Below are 26,964 nucleotides of genomic sequence, written 5' to 3' on the forward strand. Positions count from 1 at the left end.
CATACATGTCCACTTTCTGTAATTTTTTATGTTAAATTTTGATGCGAGTATACAAATTATAAAAAGTCCAACAGAAACAAAAACATTGGTTGAGAATGGTTATTTTTATATTAGTTTATCTTCTGACCATTTTTAAAAGTGGTATTAGGCAACTCATACTGAAAATAAATATACTATCTGACCCAATTACATACAGTGACAAATATGTGTATCTGAAATGTATATCATTATAGTAAATAGCTGTGATAAGTCACTAACTATGCCTTCCTCACATCTCTTCACCTGCATCATCAATGCTACAATACTAAAAGTTGCAGGAAATTCTGGAAAGACACTTTTTTTTCTTACTGATTGTAATATTTATTTATTACTCTTGGACAGCAAAGAGAACATTTTTATTTGGTGTGTTACTAAGAAGAAAAAATGGGTGGGAAAATTATATTACTAGTCATTTAACTGGGTTTGTAAACTGTTATAAATGCAGTTGTTATTTTCTTTCACTTCTATTTGTTTTATCACCTTATTCATGAAAGTTATTGTGTGACATATCATCACATCACATGTGCAGTGCAAAACTGCACATGGTTTAGTGATCCACTTTGTTGAGCGAATGCTAACTTGTAAGAACTGTGTTCATAGTAGGTAATTATAGTGAGAGACCATTATAATGACTGGTTCTAGCAAAGATGGGAACACATGATTATGTGCTTGTGTATGTAAACAAACAAAAATTGTGCATTATGTAACATGTGTATCTAAAATATCTTACCAAGTGTAAAACAAAGTGTTGGGCCCTGGAGGGAGTGGTGTTGAATAAAACCTGTCTAGATGTCAAGAGGGCAATATGTGAAAGCTTCAGCAGCATACTATTATTGAAATATCTCACAAAGTCAAAGAATTTCTGGCCATAAGTAAAGACTGTTAGAAATTGAGGGTATCAAAGTAAGACTGAATAGAGTATTAAGTGAAATTTGTGACTGAACTGAGAATTTCTTGGTAGAGAGGATGCAGCCTGTTATCTTGGATGGAGACTCATGGTAGCTGTATATTAATGGCTTTCCGGACAACATCAGCACCAATCCCAGACATTTTTCCTGATGGTGCAGTTATCTACAAAGTGCTGTGTGAAAAAGCTGCACAATTAATCATTCATTATGATAAGGATTTCAGCATGATACAAAGATTGGCAACTTGATTTTAATGTTCATAAATGTAATACAGTGTGCTTCACAAGATGAGAACAACATAGTATCCTACGATTAGAATAAACAGTCATATAGGCACAGATATAGGGTAGAGCAGGGGGCACGCTTCAGATCATTGGTAGACTACTAGGGCAATGCGATCAGTCTAAAAGGAACAAAGGAGATTAATAACAAAACACTCATGCAACACATCCTAGAATATTGCTCACCAGTACCAAGTATGTCTAACAGGGGTTATTGAATGCATGCAAGGAAGGTCATTTGTTTGGCCCATGAGTGTGTCACAGAGATGCTAAAGAAACTGAATGTCAGATACTTCAAGATACACACATAATACCAAGAAAGCCTACTTACAAAATTTCATGAGCGAGCTTTAAGTGATGAATCTAGGAATATACTGCAGTGCGGAGCAACATTAGACTAACTGCAAGGTGCACGAAGGAGTTTAAACCATCATCTTTCCTGCTCTTCATATGTGGATGGCATTGGGAGAAGCTCTAATAACTAATACAATGGGAAGTGGTTTTCACAGTGGATTTGACTATGGGTGTAGATGTAAATCTTGCAGTAGAAACAGACAATCTATACAGCACATGCAGAAGAATGCATAATATTACTGCAATCTGTGCCTGCCTTGTGCAGTAACTTAGTATCTCTGACTGGTTTGCAGCAGATCAAACCCAACTACCAGTAATTGTTTGTTGTTTAGTATATATCGTTTCTGGAAGGTAGTTAAAAAGTCTTCTTTTGTGTATTTTTGAATGTTTTATGTTTGTGTAAATAGTTGCACTCTCCATCTAGGGATTCAGTTCTGTTCTCGCTGTACTTTGGTGTTTGAGATAAACATTCGTTCTTCAGCATTGTACTTTGTTGATACAATGTAGCATTGTTTGGTAGATATGCCAGGTACTCCAAAACATCTACATCACTGTGGCTCCAATTAGGCAATGTGAAAGCTTCCCCTATACAGATAGGAACCAGAAAGCAAGCAGTACATCATATATTTAGGAGACCGTTGGATTTCAAACTAGCCTTAAGTCAGCCACACATCAGGCATCCATCAGCTTTTACCAGTGATGCCAGTCGGCATTCGACGAAATAGCTGAAAGGATTCAATTGAGTCACCAAATACAGATGGGGTGTCATGATGCGTTTGGCAAATGTGTACCTTTACTTAGCCAACACAGCAAAGCAGTGGTTCACAAACAATGTAGAGAAGCTCAGTAGGCGGGACAAATTTAGTTACAAACGGAAGAAAACATTTGCTGACAACCAACAGCAAGTCTGATTAGTGGAAGAACAATTGAAGAACAGATTCAACATCATGAGGAAATCACACAGTCTCATATTCAATCTTTGGCACAGTGCCGCATTGTGAATTCAAGCATGACAAAAGCTGACAAAACCTTACACTTGATGAAAGGAGTTGCAGAAACTCTTCTGAAAAATAATGTGACAGCAGCCAAGGGATTCATCAAGTGGTGACAGTGCATTGAGGAAATACAACAAAAAAGAGTTGGATGAAAGAATTATGACCAACTCTCAAATGTGGTCCCTAAGGCAGTTGCGGAATATCCACAACCTGGCTCTCATACACCAGGTGGTAAGAGAAGAGATACAGTTGTTTATGGCAGCCAGGGCTTTAACTGTTCTTACACTATTATTATTTCTTCACAATTACCGTCTAATATCTTGAACATGCTTAGTGCTGTGTTTAGGTGTTCATTTTTCTTAATAATGCTGTAAAACTTCCTTTTTCCTTGATCCAAAAAAAGCGGATGTTGTACCACATCTACTAACAGAATATGTTCACTGTTGAACCCGCAGGATGCAGTGAAAAACAACTTATCTTCTGCACTTCCTCTTCCTGGTCTTATTGAAAGTGAGTTAACATATATTGCATTCCTATTGTACAAACCGCTCCAATGTTTTTGGCGACAAGAATATGTGAAGTTGGATTGCAACCTTCTAGCTTCTTTTCCACGTGTAGGCTTAATTGGTGTGCACAGCTGATCTTCTTCTCTGGATAGCCGGCTACGTCAGTCTCCAAAAACGTCCTCTCCAAAGAATGATGCTAGTTAAAGGAATATATATTTCTCTCTCTCTCTCTCTCTCTCTCTCTCTCTCTCTCTCTCTCTCTCTCTCTCTCTCTCTCTCGTCCCCCCCCCCCCTCCCTCTCCTTGTGAAATAAGTAGGTACTTGAAGAATACTTTTAGTTCACATTTCTCACATAAACATTAGACTTCTTGTAAGTCACCTGTGTCGTCACATGTTAAACACAAATTAAGATACATTTACCGCATAGTTGATTCAACAACCACATAATCATGAACAAGTCTTGCCTCTAGCACATTTGTGTTAAAAAGTTACTAAAACTTTTTTTTCAACTCAACTGTTTTTTCATCACTACAATAATCAAAGTTATAAAACAGCACAGAATAACGCAGAAGTTCCTTTGGGCTGTCGTGTTCTTTCATTACAATTTCCTTGGTGCAACCGACTAGTACTTGTCAATGCTGTTTGACTGCTGTGTCTACAGTTTTCTCACTACACATATCGAACCTGCACACACAGACAGGTGACGCACAGTAGATAGGCTCTCTCACACTTATATTTAAAATATCGTGTGCTTGAGATGGTAGAAGGCCGAGGAGTTCTAGAATTTACGTGAAAATTCTCAAAACACTACATATACTCCTCCTCAGATCAAACACATGATATTTTATACATAATCATAATGTACATTAATATCACACATAACAACAGTTCACATTTTAATAGTGCACATTTATTACATAGGTTTATATATACCTTTTTCACATCAACAACAATCCTTTTTTTTCCAATCATAAACTCCAGGTGTTCATGACACATGAGTAATCTGTTTTCTGTTCTCACTTTTTGTACTACCTTTTCGAAGTATGTATTCATTCATTATCTATTGTAGTTTGGAGGAACTCTAGGGCACATTAAAGTGTTAGTTTTGACACTCATAAACTTACATAAAACGTAATAATGCTCATTGTGCGTAGAATTCAGACTTACCAGAAATATCCCTATAAAATGTGTGACTTCTGTCATGATACTGTCCCCTTCTCCTAGGATCAGTACCTATACCTTGCATGTGGGTTGACCTTTTGAGAGCACTTCCTCTTTCCATTCTGGTAGGTACTCCCCTTTATACAACATCCCTATTTCTCAGGCCACAGGCCATCTTATTTCCATGTAGGTACGCCTGCCCTTCATACGTAGCAAATGCTGGGTACGCCCCCCTTATCATTTATGAGTAGGCCCCATGGTTCATTACCCTAGTATACATTTCTATGTATACTATAATTAAGTATTTCCTGGTAAAGTCACAAATCTATTTTACACTTCACATTCACTTTTGTAATACATCATGTAGTCCCTGGAGTCCTCCTCTACTTCACAACTCCTATACTCATAGTATATACTATGTCTACCAACAATTCAAGTCTCACTATCCTACTATTCATCAGTTTGTCAGAGTATTTGCTACACTGATTTTTCTTAAATAAGCATCATGATTAACTCCAATCTTGCTCGTGTGCTTTTTCATTACTCGTATCTCCTTCTTACGTGTACTCACTCGATGTGAAATTGTCACAGTTTTTGTACCTACGATGTAGAACCGTCGTAGTTTTTATATGCATATATATATGTGTGTACATGCTTCCCTGTGTACACATATCTTTCCCCTAAACTACCTGGCGGTTCTCACATCGTGACATGTTTCTAGTCTTTAATTTTAATGTTTGTGTATAAATGTAATTTTGTGTGTAGACGGATGTGTGTTCGTGTAGTCTGATTCTTCTGCCATCTTATCTTAAGGTAAGATGTAGGATATTGGAAACCATGGAAACCAGAAAGGACTTCTGTGATAGAAGTAGATGAATATGGAAAGAGGGAAAAAGTAGATAGGTCCTCAAATGAGAAGTAAGAAAGGAAATAATTAGAAACTGTTGCTAAGATCAAAGAAGATAGCCGCAAAGACAGGAAACCCTTCCCATCCCCGTTCCCCAGGATTCCTACCTCGTAGGTACTTGAGTGAGACGCCGGAGGAGGATTGTTGTTAACTCTTGAGGTTTCTGAAGGAAATCTCAGTAACCCTATGGAAATAGCAATGATGAGAAATCAGGCATACTTGTTTGTGAGGATCGTGTGAAAGGTGTGGTGTGTGTTTTGTGTTAGTCATGAGTTATGTGTTCTCGTAAATCATGCTGTTATCCACAATACCTAACCCTTTCAAAACTGATATAAACCCTCCCGTCTACATCAAATCTCATAAAAGGTATAAAATATTCTTTACAAAGTAGAAAATCTATGTACTATGTTATCACAGTTGTTTAATTAGTCATCCAATATTGTATGTTTTGTAACTTAATATTTCCTTCAGTTCACTAAGAAAAATATGTGTCAAGAAATATAAATTGGAACTCTGGCCTGAATATATTACATTCAGCATGAGAATAGTATTCTCATGACTTCAGAAAGTATTTTAAAAGTTATGCGCCAGGACATGCTTCTCTATATTTACCTAGAAATATGTGACTGATCAAAGGATTACAAGGCATCTTTCAAGAAAACCAGTGTTGGAGTCATTGCAATGACACCGTATATCAATAATACATACAAAATTGACAACGTTGATTTTACCAAGACCTCTACACACAGGTTTGCAAAGAAACTGCTGAAGAGATTATATACGAAGATCATTCCAAGCAAAAATGTGACTTAATTATACGTGGGGACCGCGCCAGTCGAAATCGAGGTCCAAGCAAAAATATGACCTAATTATATGTGGAGCCCGCGCTGGTCAAAACCGAGGTCCAAGCAAAAATATGACCTAATTATACGTGGAGACCTCACCAGTCAAAACTGAGGTCCAAGCAAAAATATGACCTAATTATACATGGAGAACGCGTCAGTCAAAACCAAGGGAAATAATAGCTGACCTGGTGCACTTAATATATCTTGCCCCAAGGCTGTGCCAAATGATGGAGATCCGAGACAACATGTGCGCAAATTTCCATCTCATACTGCAGCCGAGCAAAGTCGGGACCAGTTTGGATTGCGGACAGGTAGGTGTGAATGCACTGTGCAGTTCCCTACTTCATGCGTGCTCATGCAGGGTACATGAGAGTAGTACCAGAAACTGTATGCAGTAGCTTCTTTAGTCCCCCGAGAGATTTTATAAGGAGTCAGACTAAATGGAACAAGGAAATCTCCCACCAGGAATCATTGGGGATGACGTAATCACAAAGGCTATTTAGTACGATTTTTTTTTCATAGTATTTTTGAGTGTGGGATGGTAGAGTAGCTTAAGATTTTGAAGGAATTCTGTGCATAAATACTATTATAGAAGACACACTAAAAACAACTCAGGACCTGATGGTCATCATTCCACCCGTTAACTCAGAACGTTAATGTCCTGGGGGATATATGAGTCTGCCTGGGTCCCATGGATCTGATATTAACTTTTCTTGTGCACTGGCAGACCAGTATTTCTCTTTAAACTAATTTTGAAAGTCTCCTCACTGCAAATCAGTCACCACTTCCTTAGTTAACACAACACTAAGTGAAGATACTTTTATTTCTACTTTGTCTTGGATGAGCTTGAATCTTTTCCAGAGTTCATCTATGACCTTCCTGGTATCAGTAAGTTCGGAAGAAGCCATAGGCGACATGTTCCCAGATGTTACTCTCTTGGCAACTTTTCTTTCTATAATTTCCTCTACCTGTTCCTCTAGACTACTCACATTTATGATATCAGAGCTTGTTATCTTCTCTTTGAAACTTCTTTCTACATTGTATACTTGTGTGGTTACACCCGTAATTTGCGACTGAATGACAGGTATTAATTTGCTATGCGTATCAACGCTCTCTTTCAAAGTATGGCATCCCTGCTTTACAGCATTACACTCTCCAATGTTCCTAACTTTCCATTAATCTCTAATTCTACACTATTATATTTCTCCTCAATATTCAAGTCTAACTTTTTTGTCAAATTCTGAAAATTATTAGTCTGTTTTTTGTTTAATTCAGCAAACATTTCATTTACATGAAAGTGTAAAGAATTTGTTAGTTCCTTCTTTAAATCTAATTTTAAATTTTCAACTTTACTATTTAGAGTGTCAAATTCAGTCCTTAAAACATCAAAGCCTTTGCTTAGATTACTAAATTCTCTACTCTGTGCGTCAACCTTGGCAGTTAATAAACCTAGATTGGTTGCTTGACTGTTCAAGGCTTCACTCTGGCCATCTAATTTATCATTTAATTGAACATTTACTGACTCTAACGTAAGACTCTGGGTATCTATTTTTTCACTTAAAGTCACACTTAGTTCCTTTCTTAAAGTAGCATTTTGATCTTTGATTAGATTTACTACCTCAGACCAGTCTGGCCCTTCTTTACTAATTTTCATATCCATGCCTGGTTCTAAAGTTTCTCCAACTTGCTGTTCCTGATCCATAATTTTACAAGCTTTAGCCCTTGTGAGCATCTAAAAATTAACTTTAAGTATAATAGCTACACTAATAATGTTCATTCAACGACTTATACCGTGTTGTATTAATATAATAAAGTTCTGTTTTATGCTCGCCTGGTGTAGAATTTTGGCTGCGTGGTTGAGCGGATGTGTAATCAGCACTGGTGAATTGTAACTGGTACCAGTGGCGTCGGTTGTTGGTTTCCACGTAGGCGTCAGTGAGCGGATGTGGAAGTAGGTCAGCACCGATGAATAGCAACTGGTGCTAGTGGTGCTGGATGCTGATTTCTGCATCTACATACCCACGATGTGTGGGAAATTTATACCCCCCACACCAAATTTTCTCAGTCGTATCGTTCTAGACATATCTCTTCTTAGTCTAATATGTCGAGATCTTCTCTCCGGTTTTTCTCGTTGTGTTTTTTTCACTTCTCTCTGTTATTCACATTTACAAATTTTCTCCATCAGATATTTAGGCAGAATCTAATTCCGTGAAATGGTTGTTTTGTCTTGTTATGTTTGGTTGCTATGGCATCAATTGATAGCTTTTTCTCTCATTTTTGTCTCAAAATGCCTTTCTTCCGTAGGTCCTTTCACACCGGTCGCCATGTTCTAATGTTTTTGATGACAAGAATGTGTGAAGTTGAATTGCAACCTTCTCACTTCTTTTAAACGCATAGACTTTCTTGGTATGCACAGCCGATCTTCTTCTCTGGATAACCGGCTACGTCAGTCTCCAAAAACTTCTTCTCCGAAGAATGATACTAGTTAAAAGAATATGTATGACTCAGTCTATATCTACTCGTGAAATAAGTAGGTACTCGAAGAATACTTTTAGTTCACTGTTAGTGTATTTCAACTTCCATAAAGAGCAAAATTATCATTTCTCACATAATCATTAGACTTTGTGAAACTTCCTGGCAGATTAAAACTGTATGCTGGACCGAGACTTGAACTCGGGATCTTTGCCTTTCGCGGACAAGTGCTCTACTATCTGAGCTTCCCAAGCACGACTCATGCCCTGTGCTCACAGCTTTACTTCTGCCAGTACCTTGTCTCCTACTTTCCAAACTTCACAGAAGCTCTCCTGTGAATCTTGCAGAACTAGCACTCCTGGAAGAAAGGATATTGTAGAGACATGGCTTAGCCACAGCCTGAGGGATGTTTCCAGAGTGAGATTTTCACTCTGCAGCGGTGTGTGCACTGATATGAAACTTCCTGGCAGATTAAAACCGTATGCTGGACCGAGACTCAAAATCGGGACCTTTGCCTCTCTCTTGCAGAGAGCTTCTGTGTAGTTTGGAAAGTGGGAGACAAAGTACTGGCAGAAGTAAAACTGTGAGGATGGGGCGTGAGTCGTGCTTGGGTAGCTCAGATGGTAGAGCACTAGCCCACGAAAGGCAAAGGTCCTGAGTTCGAATCTCGGTCTGGCACACAGTTTCAATCTACCAAGAGGTTTCAAATCAGCGCACACTCCACTGCAGAGTGAAAATCTCATTATTAGACTTCTTGTAAGTGACCCGTGTCGTCTCATGTTAGACACAAATTAAGATACATTTACCACATAGTTGATTTAACAACCACGGAAATCATTAACTAGTCTAGCCTGCAGCACATCTGTGTTAAAAATTACTAAAAATATATTTTTTTTTTCAACTCAACTGCAATAGCACAGAGTAACACAGAAGTTCCTTGAAGCTACTGTGTTCTTTCATTACAACTTCCTTGGTGCAACCGATAAGTACTTGTTGGTGCTGTTTGATCGCTGTGTCTTAGTTTTCTCACTACACACATCGGACCTGCACACACAGACAGGTGACATGCAGTAGATAGGCTCTCTCACACTTATATTTAAAATATCGTGTGTTTGAAATGGTAGAAGGCCAAGTGGTTCTAGAATTTACACGGAAATTCTCTAAGCTCCACACCACAACTGAAATAGAAGTGCTCTAATACTTGACATTTTGGAATCTGAGTTTGAAAGTTTTTTATTTTTTGCGAACTTCAGTGCTCCTGGTATTGGATGAAAAAAAAAAAAAGATTGTAGTAATCAAATTTGTAGAGAATTTTATGCTCTTCTAGAAACGAAATAGACGTGACAGAGCTAGGAACATAAGAAACTGGGATTTTTTGAAAAAGTATGAAATTTTCAATGCCTTTGACTACATAAAATGTTTAGACAACATAAATTTTGTTGGCAAAATTTGGTTTTCCAATGTTTCCAACCACATGAACTAGTTAAAAAATAAAATCTTCTATCCTACCTTTTGCAAGGTACAGGCTTTTTCTTTGACAGTTTGATTAGACTATATGCTATACTAGCAAATTGGAATCAGCCTCTGGGAAGGTTCCCAAAGTCAGCAAATGGTAATCGGTGGATAATAGTGTAAAGGGACTTTCTGACCTGCTACGCTGTCACCAAAACTGTGCTGACTGCCGAAGCCCTTGAAATTGCGAAGTTTGTTGTTGAAGATACCATTTTGAAAGACGAAATATCCCACATGATGATCTGTGATCGTGGAAAAGATTGCCTTTTGAAGACTAGTATCAGAGGTAATCAACCACAGGATGACAACTGCTTTTCCACCCACAGATGACTTGTCTCACGGAGTGCTATAACAAGACATTGGCAGATGTGCTGTCATATGTTAGTATAAAGCAGAGACATAGGGATGCATTACTGCTTGCCGTGACATTATCATGTAACACAGTGCAATAAGAGACTACAGTCTTTATCCCATCCCCCCTTTTTTTTCCTTTTTTCTTTCTGCCCCTCCCCCCCCCCCCCCCCCCCCTCTGTTTATGAGGCCAAAATGACAATGGATATGCAGTACCTGTTTCAACTGGATGTTGCCCTGGATGAGTGTGTGAAACGCTTCATCACCAGGACCAAAGAAGCTAGACAGCTCTATCACATATAGATCCTGGACACCCAGAGGGATATATATAATGACACATTTCTCTGTGGTGATGCTCGGTGGCGGCTGTGTGAAGCACTTTTGACTTACAGGATGGTGAGGTGCTGGGGCAGTTGAGGTGGTAACTTTCAAATTTAACAGAGAGAGTGTCTGCAGCTTAGCTGTTTTTTTTTTTTTTTTTTCTCCTGAGGGCTTTTCCACTGCCCAGTACTTCTTTTATTTGGAGGGTAGTGAACTCCATTATATAAATATTACACCTATGTATATGGAAGTCTATGTATGTAGAAAAATGTGAAGCAGTTACAGAAGAAATGAGAAGTAGATTCTGTACATCTCGAGTTTACATAGAAAGTTAATTTTGTGGTAGCATATACTGTTTGGAGGGAAACACATTCTTGGAGAAATTAATAATTGCACTCAGTTTATTTTTGTGTATTAGATTTTTCTCGAACTATGTTTTGGCACAAGAAGGATAGTAGAATCATTATCAGTAGTCATATGTTACCACCACTTTAACAATTGTTCTCAAAGTGACTGGTTACCTCAATAAAAACACTACAATTTGTTTATTATTGAGTTAGACTACAGAAAGGGATTATGAACTGATAAAATAATTTCTTAATTTAGCACGAAACACAGCAAGTGTTTTATAACAAAATAAAAAGAGTTGTAATTTTTTTATTATCATCAGTAGCATTTGTGTTCACAGACTGTGAAGTATTATGCATTAGTTGTTGGCAATGTGAAATTTTGATGAACTATATAAATGACGGCATCTGTCTTGTATTAACTCAGAAAGTATGAATCAAATGAATGGAGTGTGTTTCTAATGTGTGCAGTCACATATTTAAGAATCAGAAGAATGATGGGTGTTTCAAAAAGAGTACATCTAGCGGTCAGCATGACAATCAATTTGTCCAGATACATTATGTTTTAAGTCAAATGAAAAACTCCTTGCAATAAACATTTTCACTTCAAGAATATCTTAACAGCTGTTTAGTTAAAGAGATCTGTGATGTCATTACCACATCATGTGCAGTACAGAAAAACATAAGTGTCTTACAATATCTTGTGTATTTTCACTTGTGTACCTAGAGCCCAACATGAGTAGTGTTTCTTAATTGCCCATTGTCTTCATGATTGATGGACTGACTGGTTCTTATTCAGTCCTGTTAACTTACATTCTGTAGAAAGGATGTACCGTTCAACGTAGGACAAAACAAAGACTACATGTACATCTGCCTGTGTACCAATACTTCGCAGCCCATATTACAGTGTGTGGCAGTAGGTACTTTGTGTACTATTGTCACTTTCTCCCATTTCTGTTCCAGTCGTGAATAGTTCATGTGAAAAACAATTCTTGTTAAGCCTCCATGTGAGCTTGAATGTCTGTAATTTTGCTATCATGGTCTTTTCTCAAGATATATTATTTGACTTATCAAGGAACATAAGCTCTTGGAATTGTAAAATTAAGCTATGCCATCATACAGAACACTTATCTTGCAACATCTGCCAATGAAATGTCGCGGCAACACTTTTGTGCTTGGTAAAATGTAACAAAATGCTTTGCTCTTTCTTGGATATTCTCTATTTCCTACATCGGTCCTCTCTGGTATGAATCCCAGACTGATGAGCAATATTCAAACAGTGGATGAAGGAGGGTTTTGTAAGCTACATCTGGTGTGCCATTTGCCATACCTGCAAATAGTTTTATGTTGTTATTCCACTCCTAGATATTTTACGAAGTGACTGCTGCTGATGATTGTTACGTAATATAGTATATGACAAATATTCCAAATGGGTTGCAGTTATCATTATTTACCGTGCAGTAGTTTGAACGGAGATTATACCTTACTTATTGGCACATACAATACTGCGAACAATTTATGTATGATGCACAAAATATTACATACATATGTGGCATACAGTATGATTTACTGCATGATATATCTGTTACATAACTCATAGCTCTAGAAATTCATTTATGTTATAAAAAGCATTTCTTTGAAAAATTATTTCTATTTACTCTTGAATAGTTGTTTTGCAGGTGTCCTTTTTTATGTGCAGTGGAAGATTATTGTAAACTTTTATTCCAAACTGGATAACTCCTTTTCACATTACTTGTGAGTTATTGAGTCTTTGTGAAGACTTGCTTCTCTCTTGTGCCATGATTGTTAATGTCACAGGTAGCTTGGAGAAGATTTATGGTGTTGATTAGAAATGTCATAGTATCAGTATCCCAAGAGTCTTGACCAGGTGCCTGCAGAATGTAACAATATTATGAGAAGGAAAGTTGCTACTCACCATATAGCAGAGATGTGTGTGCGTATGTGTGTCTATTGTTGACAAAGGCCGTTGGCCGAAAGCTTTAAGTGTGAAAATCTTTTTGTTGTGCCTATCTGTGACTCTGCATCTCCTCTCTATGGTGAGTAGCAACTTTTCTTCCCAAAATATTATTACATTCCATCCTGGATTTCCCATTGTTTGATTTATGCCTACAGAATTTGTGATTTATAATTCCACAGATATGAAGTGCTCTGTGGACTTATACTCCCTGTAAAACTGAATTTCTCTGCACTGACTCAATAAAAATGCTTTATTTTATGCTTTGAAAAGTGACATGATGAGAAGTGGGTATCTCTCAGCAATAGCTGCTGCTCTGCATGAATACTGGATATGTAACTTTCTGCTACATTAAGGAGAGACAACTACCACTGGTGAACTTCTGCTGGTACTTCTAGTAATGATTTTCAAACTCTGGCAAAATAGTAAATACTGAGTAGTAGATCTCTTTCCTGGAAAAAATGCATTAAGATGTCTGAGTTAAGCAGCCTCTATGAGCCATCAGAGAAAAAAATGTTAATGTTTCACAGCATTAATGTGAAGTTGCATATGGTGAGAAAACAGTGTGAAAACTTTGTGAGATTCCTTTTCATGTACCACATTCAGTAGGTTCAAGACACACACACAAATGAACATCAGCATCATGTGATGTGGATGAGATGGAAAAAAGTGGTGGTGACAGAGGCAGGGACAGAAATAAAGATGATTTGGGGCTGGCAATGAGAGGCATTAATAGAATAGAATAGAATAGAATAGAATAGAATATAACAGGGGTGTGACACTGGTGAGTACACTCTGGTAGTTGCATGTGGCATTCAATTAAATGGAGGAGTGAAGGGGGAGATAGAACATAAGAAAAAGGATACTACAGAGATGAGAGAGCGAGTTTAGAATGAGTAAAGTGGAAGGGGCGGGGGGGGGGGGGGGGGGGCACAGGTGCAGGAGTGGAGGTGGGCATAGGTAGGGGCTTGCCGAGATTGAGTCCAGGAAGATTGCATGATTGAATGACATGTTGTAAGGACAGTTCCTGCCTATGTAAAACAGAGAAATTGGTTACAGGAGACAGGAATTCAGGTGCTACCAGTTTGTGAAGCTATCACTGAAATTGTGAAATTGAGCAGGTCTCCTCAGCTGCATGTAATTTCTCTATTAAAAAATAGAGAACTTATGTAATAGTTTTTTAGTTTATCATTGAGAGAAATGTGCAGCTTTGAAGCTGCTTTTTGTGATGAATAACTGTTACTTTTTGTCAGTGTACGATTATTTGACAGTTCATATTCAACAAAAGTGTTTAGGTAACTTGCTGCGTGTTGCTATTAGAACAGGAGAATTTTAATTCTTTAACTTTTTGGTATGTATTCTTTAACTTTTTGGTATGAAATGTGCTGCTGATGTTAGAGAACTGCTGTTTCAAACAGATATTCAATCCTTGTTTCTCGTTTTGATGATGGTAAACATTCCTCCATTGGTCTTCATCAAAATATACAGAGTAGAATATGCAACAAGTGTTAAGGGGAGGGAAGCAGACCAAAGTCAATATCCAGTGGTTGCAATTCTCATTATTATTTTGATATATAGCTCATCAAAATATATCTTGTTGCCTGTTGAGTCATAATGCTTCAGTTGCAATGGTGCATTACTGGTGTAAAACAATTTTCACATGTCAGTTGCCCATTTATGATTTTGATATGCTATAGCTTCATTCACATTGTATTTCCTTCTGGTGCTCTTGTGTAACTTTACACTATAACACTGATACTGGGTTGGGTGTATTTACTGAGTTAGGTGGTGCTGTGCTTAGCTCACTGGTCTCATATTTGGGAGGATGACAGTTGAAATCCGCATCCGTCTTTTCAGATTTAGGTTTCTACATATTTTTCTAAATCACTCCAGGCAAGTGCCAGGATGGTTCCTTTGACGTTGCATGGCTGATTTTCATCCCCATCTTTGAAACATCCCAAATATCTGCTTTGTCTCTAATGACACTGATGTCGATGGGATGTTAAACCATAAATGTCCTTCCTTCTTTCCTTTATTTTTGATGTATTTCACTGCACAACAAGATTTTGTATGGAAGTAAAGTTTACTTCAGTTATACTGCATACTGCCAATTAAATAATGATCTGATTGACAAAATTCAGAGGAAAACCCTGAACCACCTCAAGAAGAGTTCACATCCATCCAATGTCATTATAAGTTTGTACCAGCAAGCCTACCAAAAATCCACGTGGTTGGGATCCCCCTTTGACCTGTAACATTGGAGTGCCCACCTATGCTGAAGCTAAACATTTTACATCACTTGTGGGACCACTCATAAGCAAATGGCGACCACTACACCTAGAATGTATAGGACTTTAAAGGTCTCCATAAGACACTCAGTCTACAACCATCATATCTCTTAGAACAAGTAGAGGGTAATTCTGATCTGTGAAAGCCTCAGTGAAAATCTTGGTATATTTTGAAAGAGACTGCTCACTATGGATGTGATGATTGTGGCTGGCTGGGCTGTGTGAAATGGACTTTTTGGTATGAAATGAGTGGCAGCTGTTGAAGCAGAGGTTTGCTGGTGGTTTTTAGGTTTGATATGGATGGAAATACTGATGTAGCCATCCTTAAAGTAGCAGTGAACATAAAGGAAGTTGGCTTGTTGGCTTGAGGAGGACCAGGTGAAGAGAATGAGAAAGAAGACATTGAAGGTATTGAGATTCTGCCCTCCCAACTTTGCACAGAAAGTCACCCATCACATCCCACATTCCCAATGTCTGGCCACAAAGGATAACTCCCCTCATGGCTCAGTACCACCCAGGGCTGGAGCAACTGAAGCACATTTTCCGACAGGGTTTTGGTTACCTCTCTTCATGCCCTAAAATGAGGAATATCCTACTCGCTATTCTTCCCACCCCTCCCTCAGTAATAGTCTGCCATCCACTAAACCTATGCAATATCCTTGTCCATCCCTACTCCCAATCCTTTACCTCACAGCTCACATTCCTGCAATAGATATAGATTTCAAGACCTGTCCCATACATCCTCCATCACCACCACCACCACCACCACCACCACCACCACCACCACCACCACAACCACCTACTCCAGTCCTAAAGTCAATAAACCTAAGCACCAAGGATGCCCAATTATTTCCAGTTACTATATCCCCACTGAGATAATCTCTGCTCTTACAGACCAACACCTTCAGCCTATTACCAGCAGCCTATCCTTCTGTATAAGACATACCAATGATTTTATCCACTTGCTCTGCACAGTTTCTTTAATACATAGTGCCCTGTTTGTCATTGTTGATGTCACCTCCCTATACACTAACATCACTAATGCCTATATCCTTACTGCTATTGAACACTACCTTTCCCAATTCCTGATGGTTTCAAAACCTGCAACCTCCTTCCTAACTGCCATAACCAACTACATCCTCACCCACAATTACTTCTCCATTAAACCTATTACCTACAAACAAATCCGGGATACGGCTATGGGCTCTCTTATGGGCACTATTCTGAACCAATCTATTTATGGACCATCGAGAGCAATCCTTCCACAACCTCCAGAATCCCAAACCCCTTACCTTGTAAAGATTCATTAATGAAATCTTCATGATCTGGATTGAGACTGAGTAGACTCTATCGACATTCCTCCAGAACCTCAGCATCTTTTCCCCCCATTTGCTTTACCTGGTCCTACTCAACCCAACAAGCCACCTTTCTTGATTTTGATCTTTACTTCAAAGATGGCTACCTCCACCCATATTACAAGTACCAACCAACAGCAATATCTCTACTTCAACTTTTTCTGCCCATTTCATACCCTTGAAGACCCTTCCATACATCCTATCCACCCACAGCCATTGCAACTATAGTGATGAGCGATCTTTCTCTAAATACACCAAGGACATCACTGAAGCATTCACAGACTGTAATTACCCTCCTAACCTTATAAAAAAAAAGGAACAGATCTCCTATGCCTTATCTCTCCAGTCACCCACCGCCTCCAAAAGTCCCACTAACTGGCCAAGAGGAGCATTACCCCTGTGACTCAGTACCACACAGGACTGGAGCAATTGAATCACACTCTCCGCCAGGGTTTCGACTACCTCTCACCGTACCCTGAAATGAGGAGTGTGCTAATCACTATCCTTCCCACCCCTCCCCCAGTGGTATTCTGCCACCCACCAAACCTATGCAGTACCCGTGTCCATCCTTACCCCAACCCATTACGTCATGGCTCACATACCTGCAATGGGCATAGATTTGCAAGACCTGTCCCATACATCCTCCCACCACCACTACAACCACCACTACCATCTACTCTAGTCATGTCAGAGGCATATGCTATCCCATCTAAGGCAGGGCTACCTGTGAAAGCAGTCATATAATCTACAGACTAAGCTGCAACAACTGTGCTCCTTTCTACGTTGACATGACAATCAAAAGGCTGTAAGTCCGAATGACTGGCCATCGACAAACTGTGGCCAAGAGTCAGATGGACCACCAAGTTGCTGATCATGCTACCCAACACAATGTGTTTCATTTCAGTGACTGCTTCAGAACCTGGCCATCTGGATTCTTCGTGCCAACACCAGTTTTTCTGAACTGCAAAGGCAGGAACTTACCCTGCAATATATCTTACGTTCCCATAATCCCCGTGGCCTCAACTTTCACTAGTCCTTGTCCTCCACCAACCAGTCCCCTTCTCTGCTTCCAATTAAACATTGCACTACTTTCTATTCTGCCAATGCACCCACTGGTCTTTTTCCCTTCTCTACTTCTCTCCTTTTTTGCTCTTCCCCCCTCCCCTCCCTCCTCCTCCCTCCCTTCCCCCAAACCTCCCGATTGCATCTAGCAGCGACACCTTGTTCCCACCATGTTCCTGCATGCTTTCACAGACAGCACTACACCTCCCCTTCCCTTCCAACATGCTATCCCCCCACCCTATGCCCCCTCCTTACCTGCTCCACCCATGCCAGAATGCTGCTCCCATTAGGTGCAGCTGCTTTCAGGAGTCTGGCTACAGCACCAAAGACAGTGCTCATGTGTGTGTGTGTGTGTGTTATGCATTTATGAATGTGTGTGTGTTTTCTGCCTTGGACGAAGGCCTTTCATCAAAAGCTTAAATGTTTATCAGTCTTTTTGTTGTGCCCGTCTCTGACACAATGTCTCCTCTATATGGGGAGTAGCAATCTGTCCTCATAATATAATTTACTGGGAAATCTTCAAAGCACCAAAACTGAGACCTGTGATGTAGTCTTTTGTTATTGGAACTAATGCCATTTTTAATTATGTCTTGTATATATTTTGAAAATGTGTTGTAATTATCTCAAATATTTCCAAGATATGTTTTTGTCTTGCAACTAAAAGAAAAATAATATTTATTTCTGAACCTTCTTTTCATATGTTCAGGCTTGGGTTGTTCCTCAGGACAGTCTCCTAAGCCTGATTTCAAGATGGGTTCAAAAAGACATTACAGCAAGAGAGCGAAGCATTCGAGCACTGCTTACATTCGTTGACTGGAGTAACTTAGAGGCAGCTTTTATTTCTGAACAAATAGACAAAGACCAGCTGTATTCTATGAGTGAAATATCATTCTATTTTGTGCTGCAATCACTAGCTGAAAGTAACTTACTTTTTCCAAAGTACCAGTCGGCGTATCAAGCCCTACAGCAGAAATTTCCTCAGGTTAGTGTACAAGGTAACAAAAAGTATTTTGCATTATAGTGTACTCTTAAAATGTATGTAAGGCTTAGCAGTTATTACTGATGTGATTGTAATTAGCTGAACGTCTACATAACTGGAACAATGAACAGACTAACTAGATGCAATCAGTGTGATGTCTTTAAAATCAATAATCACTGTTCAATATGTGTCTTGCTTAGAAATATCTTTCATTGTTTTGTCTTGAAGGAAATTATTTTCTGGGAGAATGCAGATTAAAGAAAGACAGTGTTTTTCACAAAAAAGATCAGTAAAATGTTGTGAAGGTAAATGGACAATAATATGAACTTTGTAAACTCAAGTGCATAATTACACTTTTTTAAGGGCCAATAAAGTGTATAACTTTAGGATCTAAAGACAGGTTGGTGGAGATGAAAAGGGCATTACGTAATATCAAACAGGGTCATATGAAGTACATGAGCATGATGGTGATATTGCTAAAATCTCTCACAGATCTTGGAATGCTAAATTTCCCACTACATTTATTGTTTAAATGTTTTTTTGCAGTTGAGTTGACATTTACATAGTCAAAATATGCAATACAAAAGTAATTTCCATTAACACTTGCTTTCTCTTCTGTGGTTCAGAATGGCTGTGTTTTCTGGTGCAAACATTTTCAATAAACTCTTGTTTGACATTAAATAAAAAAATTGGGAATTCCTTCAGTATGAAAAGACATTTGAAAATATATGTTGTTGGCTACCATTTCTTCAAATAATCTACTTATCTGTTAGCTGCCTGACAAGTAGCAATGATTATTTAAACAGGTATCAATTCATACCACACTTAGATAACTTTGATAAATATGAACATCATCATGCTGATGATGTGCTAGCAGTAGGGGGTAAACAGCAGGTATTTAATGTAACCAACGAAGTAGCAGCTCCTTCTTGGAAGTAATGGCTTCCTTGCCAATATTTGTGCGTTACATTTTATCTCCAGCACAAATATTTATTCAGGGCTATTGTTGAAGGTTCTTTCATTCTTTCTGATATTTGACTTATGATCACAAGGCCAAGGCCCAAGGAGTAATTACCTGCCAAAGATTTCCTCTTCCTTGCTGTAGATATCACCAGAGACTTTAAGGACTCAGCATGCTATTTACATAAATCAACTGGCAGTGAAAGCTTGCATTCCATGGCTCTTGCATTTTGTCATCAACCATGTTTCTGTGTATGTTTTCCGTTTTCACATGTATACAGAAATGTATAAATTGTGGAATTCAGACAGTATTGCTAACAGACATCACATTTCAAACTTATAAATGAGGAACTCTTGGATAATGGCTCAAAACTAGTCAGTCTTTCAGAGGAACATGACAAACTTTCGGAAGAGATGACTATATGAACATTGTACTGCAGATATAAAAGACTAAAGTGGTTATGAGAAACCTAATGCACATACTCTCCTGGAAATTGAAATAAGAACACCGTGAATTCATTGTCCCAGGAAGGGGAAACTTTACTGATGCATTCCTGGGGTCAGATACATCACATGATCACACTGACAGAACCACAGGCACATAGACACAGGCAACAGAGCATGCACAATGTCGGCACTAGTACAGTGTATATCCACATTTCGCAGCAATGCAGGCTGCTATTCTCCCATGGAGATGATCGTAGAGATGCTGGATGTAGTCCTGTTGAACGGCTTGCCATGCCATTTCCACCTGGCGCCTCAGTTGGACCAGCGTTCGTGCTGGACGTGCAGACCGCGTGAGACGACGCTTCATCCAGTCCCAAACATGCTCAATGGGGGACAGATCCGGAGATCTTGCTGGCCAGGGTAGTTGACTTACACCTTCTAGAGCACGTTGGGTGGCACGGGATACATGCGGACGTGCATTGTCCTTTTGGAACAGCAAGTTCCCTTGCCAGTGTAGGAAATGTAGAACGATGGGTTCGATGACGGTTTGGATGTACCGTGCACTATTCAGTGTCCCCTCGACGATCACCAGAGGTGTACGGCCAGTGTAGGAGATCGCTCCCCACACCATGATGCCGGGTGTTGGCCCTGTGTGCCTCGGTCGTATGCAGTCCTGATTGTGGCACTCACCTGCACGGCGCCAAACACGCATACGACCATCATTGGCACCAAGGCAGAAGCGACTCTCATCGCTGAAGACGACACGTCTCCATTCGTCCCTCCATTCACGCCTGTCGCGACACCACTGGAGGCGGGCTGCACGATGTTGGGGCGTGAGCGGAAGACGGCCTAACGGTGTGCAGGACCGTAGCCCAGCTTCATGGAGATGGTTGCGAATGGTCCTTGCCGATACCCCAGGAGCAATAGTGTCCCTAATTTGCTGGGAAGTGGTGCGGTCCCCTACGGCACTGCGTAGGATCCTACGGTCTTGGCGTGGATCCGTGCGTCGCTGCGGTCCGGTCCCAGGTCGACGGGCAGGTGCACCTTCTGCCGACCACTGGCGACAACATCGATGTACTGTGGAGACCTCACGCCCCATGTGTTGAGCAATTCGGCGGTATGTCCACCCGGCCTCCCGCATGCCCACTATACGCCCTCGCTCAAAGTCCGTCAACTGCACATACGGTACACGTCCACGCTGTCGCGGCATGCTACCAGTGTTAAAGGCTGCGATGGAGCTCCGTATGCCACGGCAAACTGGCTGACACTGACGGCGGCGGTGCACAAATGCTGCGCAGCTAGCGCCATTCGATGGCCAACACCGCGGTTCCTGGTGTGTCCGCTGTGCTGTGCATGTGATCATTGCTTGTACAGCCCTCTCGCAGTGTCCGGAGCAAGTATGGTGGGTCTGACACACCGGTGTCAATGTGTTCTTTTTTCCATTTCTAGGAGTGTATTTCAATAAAACATGAGGCTTCATGTCTGAAGGTCTTGAGTATACAGATAGATAATATTCTCAGGTGGCACCAGCTTATGGATTAGCTAGTTGAAAAGCTCAGTTTTGTCTGCCTTCCACTCAGAAATCACTCCCCCTCTGTTGACCTGCAGACATGATTGCATACTTTCACTCAATTGTGTCCTATGACACAATCTAATGGGGCATTGCACCTAAGGTGAAGAAAAAGTGTTTATTCTACAGAACCATGTAATAACAATATTGTTTAAAGTTGACAACTGAACATTTTTCAGAAATCTCTTCAGGAACTAGGTATTCTTACACTTACATGCCAATACATGAACTCCCTAATGGTATTTGTGGTTAATGACAAGAGCAAACTTAGGATGAACTCAGCAATTCACAACCACAATACTAAAAGGAAAAATAATTTCCATATTACTCTGCATTCCTCACTAGGTTTATATTGTGGGGCAAAAGTGCATAACAGTGTGCCAATAGACATCAGGTGGCAAACTAAAAATACCCAAATATTGTAACACACAATAAACAAATACGCCATTAGCGACTCATCCTACCATATATCCAAATTCTTTGACTTGAGAATGTAAATTTTGTGTAACTCAGATACTCGAATCAGATAGAGCCTTATTTTGCCAATATATAGGCAACTCATATTGGCCTGTATAAAGTAACAATGTTTTGTTTGAAATGTTAGATAGTAACAGTAGCTCAATAGTATAGAAGGATGAGCAATGGGTTTCTGCTAAGTAGCTGTTTTTCTCCCGACATACATATGAGTACATAAAGAAATCTGGAAGTTATTGCCATAATTATCAGTAATATAGGTTAAAATAGTAATATAGGTTAAAGCTAGTCATAATTCGTTGTCAGTTCACTTCAAAGAAGTTGCTAGCAGTGGTTGCTTCAGCCTGTTAATGTATGACTTGACAAGTTCCACATTTCTGTTGTCTCTCCTTCATGATGGGATAAGCAGAACACAATGTATGTATGAATGAATGGACGAATGAATGAATGAATCAATCAATCAGTCAATTAGATTTGACATGCAAGGGAAAGCTGTAAGAGAGAAGATATGGTAATACTGTATGCTGCGTAATGTAGGCTTCCATGTTTTGAGTGCTTCAAAAAATTCATATCAAAGTGACATTTTATAATTTATGAAGAAGAAAAAAGCATTAACATTTCACACTAAAATGTGATATTCATAAATGGAGTGTTTAATACTGTCTGGTGAATTATTTCAATTCAATAGCTTCCCTTCTTTATGAATGATTAAATATTTGTATATTTTCAGAAGAAAGAAAAATGTTGAAAATTAATTTCCTCAGAAGTATAAATACAATTCCTGTATAACTTATTTGTTATAAGTGTATATCTGTTTTTACAGAAGAAAGATGGAGATACACATTTATAAATTTTCTGAAGTGGTAGGTGCATCAGTGAGTTTATAATTTCTTTTCAGTTTTATTTTTGTTACAACAGATTTGCTCATGATCCTTGATTGAACAAGACTGCCAACTCATCAGGTTCCAATATTTTAAAACAGAGGGAATGGGGTGAGTCTGAAAGAATTTTTGTGATGATATGAGATGTCATGTTTGTACAACCTGGTTACATGCAGAAAAGTACTTACTTGAACATTCAGTGCTTAGAAAGGAATGTCTTCAGATATTATCTTTATTGTCAACACTAGCTCAAAATTCCTCTAGATTGGCCACAGTAATTCTGGAACCAAGTTTAAGCAAAATAAATAGTGTTGCTGTGCTATCCGTGCTTTCCTCATTTATGTTAAGAACTGGTCCCTTATTTTTTGAGCCGAGAAAGTTTCCTGCTGCATGAATCATTTTGCTCATAAACTCTTATCTACTTTCATGGCTGCATTTATGGTTGAATGGTGTTTGTGAAAATGCTGCCCTTTCCTTCAGCACTGTCTCAACATTTGCTTAAATCACAATAAAAAGGGTAATTTGGTTTTGGTCTGCCTTTGTTAGTGTTATAATGTCAGACCTAGGTTTCAGTAATGCCAAAGCGTTTCTCAGTGTCAGTGTCTTCTACATTTCATTCTGTAGCAGTCTTCACTCTGTTGAATTGCACTTCAGATGACCAGTTGTTTCTATTATAGTTTCCCTGTTCTTCAACAAGCTGTTGAAACATATTATACAACAGCACATCGCACTGACCTCTATGGCCAAGGTCACTAATGCAAACTTGTCTGATGGCACTCAGCCTAGGGGATAAGCCAGTTCAAATCCTGCTCGTGAAAAAATTTTCACTGCCAGTATTTTTCCAGCAAGGGGAAGAGAGGTGGTAGCATAGAGTTTCTGATCATCATATTTTGTGCCAACGCCCTGGTTTTAATACCAAACCTCTCTGCAATGTCCCAGAAAGTTAGCGCAAGTGACACTGTTGATAGTGATCCACCTGTCAGATGGCAATGATAAGTGTGTTTGTTCCCTTGGTGCTATTCGTGAAAAGTAGAGCATGTGTCGGCACTGGGTTTAACTGTCTCCCTTCTCTCATAATCATAATTACAATCATCATCATCATCATCTTACAACACATACATTACACTACACACACACAAGCGCTTGCGCACATGCGCAGGTGTGCGCATACCCTCTCTCTCTCTCTCTCTCTCTCTCTCTCTCTCTCTCTCTCTCTCTCTCTCTCTCTCTCTCTCTCTCTCACACACACACACACACACACACACACACACACACACACACATTTAGTATTGCACGAGGTGTGTAATGGAGCATGTTGTAAATAAACAAACAAATAACCAGCACATCAGAACGAAAGTCTGAGGATACGGAAGATGTTGTATATTTCTGTTTCCTCTTCATCTCTCAGGCTGTGTTTCAAATAGCTAATTATCTTTAGGGCTTTATGATTAAAATCATGAAGTACTACTTGAGACATAATGTCTTTTACCAGTAAAGTGATGCTGTGTGCTGACAGGCTTATTCCTATGATGACATTGTTACTGTACAATGTTCCTAACTACCAGCACCTTTCAGGCACTTAAAAGTTCCATCATCTGGTGCAAATGGCAATAATGAAAATATTGTGTTATAAGACAATAAGAGGAAATTCTCGAGTTTTTTTATTTTTTTTTTATTTTTTTTATGTCAGCTAAGGAACTAAACAGTTAAAATATCTAAAGCAAAATTCAGAATAAAAGAGAGAACAGGATGTTATGAATGAAATCACTTAATCATCTGAATCGTCCTTGCACCAGTGGCGTTATAGAACAGAAGTTCCTTGTCAAAAGAATAAAAAGGGGGAGACCTAGAAAAATCTATAAAACCATCATGACCGCACACCAAAAGCCACGAGAATCATTAAAAATGTATGGTGGGAAGAGAAAACATGTATTCGCACATTTTGTGGAATTTCCTACATAAATTACATAAAACCTGTCCTCCTCCCCTTCCCCACACCACATGGCCAATAACACTAAGAGGAAAACTAAGTAATAGTAAATACTTTCTTAACATGAATATTTAGGGTGCGCTTGACCCATACCACAGGTTGTATCAAACATATATGGGATTGGTAAACTCGAATATTTCGAGAATTCCCTCCCATTGTTTTTTAATACATATATTTCATTATTATGTTTATACCACATGATGGAACTTCAAGTGCTCTGAAACTGGTTGTGTGTTCAATGAAAAATTGTTGGTTCAGCAACTGTTGTGTGGTTTCTTCATTTTACAAGATGCACTTGTACAGTTGCTAGTGCCATGTAAGATGCACTCTTTGTCCATTTTCAAATGTTCCTTTACAAAGAAAAGCACAGGAGTACTGTCCCAGTTGAATTCCCATACCACTGAGAAGATGAGAGTGAAACAGATATTAGTGCCAGTAATGCAGAGAAAAAGCTGAATTGTTAAAACTGGAAAAGGTCCAGTTCCTGATGGAATCCCTACTGGATTCTATACAGAATTCATTATTGAGTAAGTTCCTCTTTTACCTATTACATGCCTAAGGATTGGAAGAAAGCACAGTTCACTCACATCTACAAGAAGGGTAGCAGAATTTATTTACGAAACTATTGTCAAGTATCCTTGACATCCATTTGTTGCAGAGTCTTATAACATTTTTGGAGCTCAAACATAATCAGGTATCTCAAATAAAATGACCTGCTCCATGACAACCAGCATGAATCCCGAAAGCATCAGTTATGTGAAACCTAATATGCACTTTTCTTGCATGAAATACTGAAAGCCAAGTATCAGTACAGTCAGATAGACACAGTATTTCTTCATTTCTGAGAAGTGTTTGATTCAGTGCCACATCTGTGCTTATTACCAAAAGTAGGATCATATGGAATTTTTTTGTAGAGAGGCTGCAGCAAGTTGTCTTGCATGGAGAGTCATCAACAGATGTAGAGGTAATTCCAAGTGTGCCCTAGGGAAGTGAGTTGGAACACTTGCTATTCATTGTGTGTATTAATGATGTTGCGGACAATATTAATAGAAACATCAGACTTTTGGCAGATGATGTAGTTAGCTATGATGAAGTACTGCCTGAAAGAAGCTGCACAAATACTCATTCAGATCTGATAAGATTTCTAAGTGGTGGCAGAGACTGACAACTTGCTTTAAATGTTCAAACATGTAAAACTGTCCACCTCACAAAATGAAAAAAAGTAGTATCCTATGACTGTAATGTTAGTGAGCCACAGTTGGAATAGATGAACTCATACAAATATCTGATGTCAAATGGAGTGATTACGTAGTGTCATTTGTAGGTGAAGTAGGTGACAGGCCACTGTTTATTGGTAGTGTATTAGGGAAATGCAATTAATCTACAAGGAGACTACATACAAAACACTTGTTTGACTGATCCAAGTGTGTGGGACCAGAACCAAATAGGACTAATAGGATACTCCATGGCTGCAAAGAAGGGCAGCACGAATGGTCATAGATCTGTTTGAGCCATGGGAGAGCATTACAAAGTTGTTGAAAGAACTGAATTGGCAGGCACATAAATTACCTCTTGAAAAGCTACTAAAAAAATTTCTAGAATCAACTGTAAGTTGTGAATCTAGCAGTATATTGCAACCCTCTGTGTGTCATTCCATAGGGATCATGGAGACAAGATTAGACTAATTACAGCATGCACAGAGTCATTTAAGCAATCATTCTTCCCATGTACCATATGTAAATGGAATGGGGAAAGTCCCTAATAACTGATAGACTGGGACGTATCATCTTTCATGCCTTCACAGTGGTTTGCCGAGTATAGATGTACACGTAGACCAAGTTTTCAGTAGAACTGAAGCTGGAGACAAGAAGTATAGATTCATTAGAATTACAAGTGGAAACAAAGAAGTTGTGATACAGGAAATAGAAAATAGTGAATAAGTCTTTAGACACCTGAAAATGTGATTAGTTAGGAATGTGGGTGA

At 39.1% G+C, this 26,964-nt stretch overlaps 1 protein-coding gene across 2 annotated transcripts in view; it reads left to right on the forward strand.

The window, feature by feature from the left end:
• Nucleotides 1-26,964, forward strand: part of LOC126346225 (myoneurin-like) — a 103,256-nt gene that overhangs the window by 12,680 nt on the left and 63,612 nt on the right. For both annotated transcript variants that reach the window (XM_050002168.1, XM_050002169.1), the window contains exon 2: nt 18,386-18,661. In XM_050002168.1, the coding sequence (XP_049858125.1) occupies nt 18,386-18,661 (276 nt within the window). The remainder of the gene's footprint in view (nt 1-18,385; nt 18,662-26,964) is intronic.

This window comes from Schistocerca gregaria, chromosome 1 (assembly GCF_023897955.1).
Source record: "Schistocerca gregaria isolate iqSchGreg1 chromosome 1, iqSchGreg1.2, whole genome shotgun sequence".
NCBI lineage: Eukaryota > Metazoa > Arthropoda > Insecta > Orthoptera > Acrididae > Schistocerca > Schistocerca gregaria.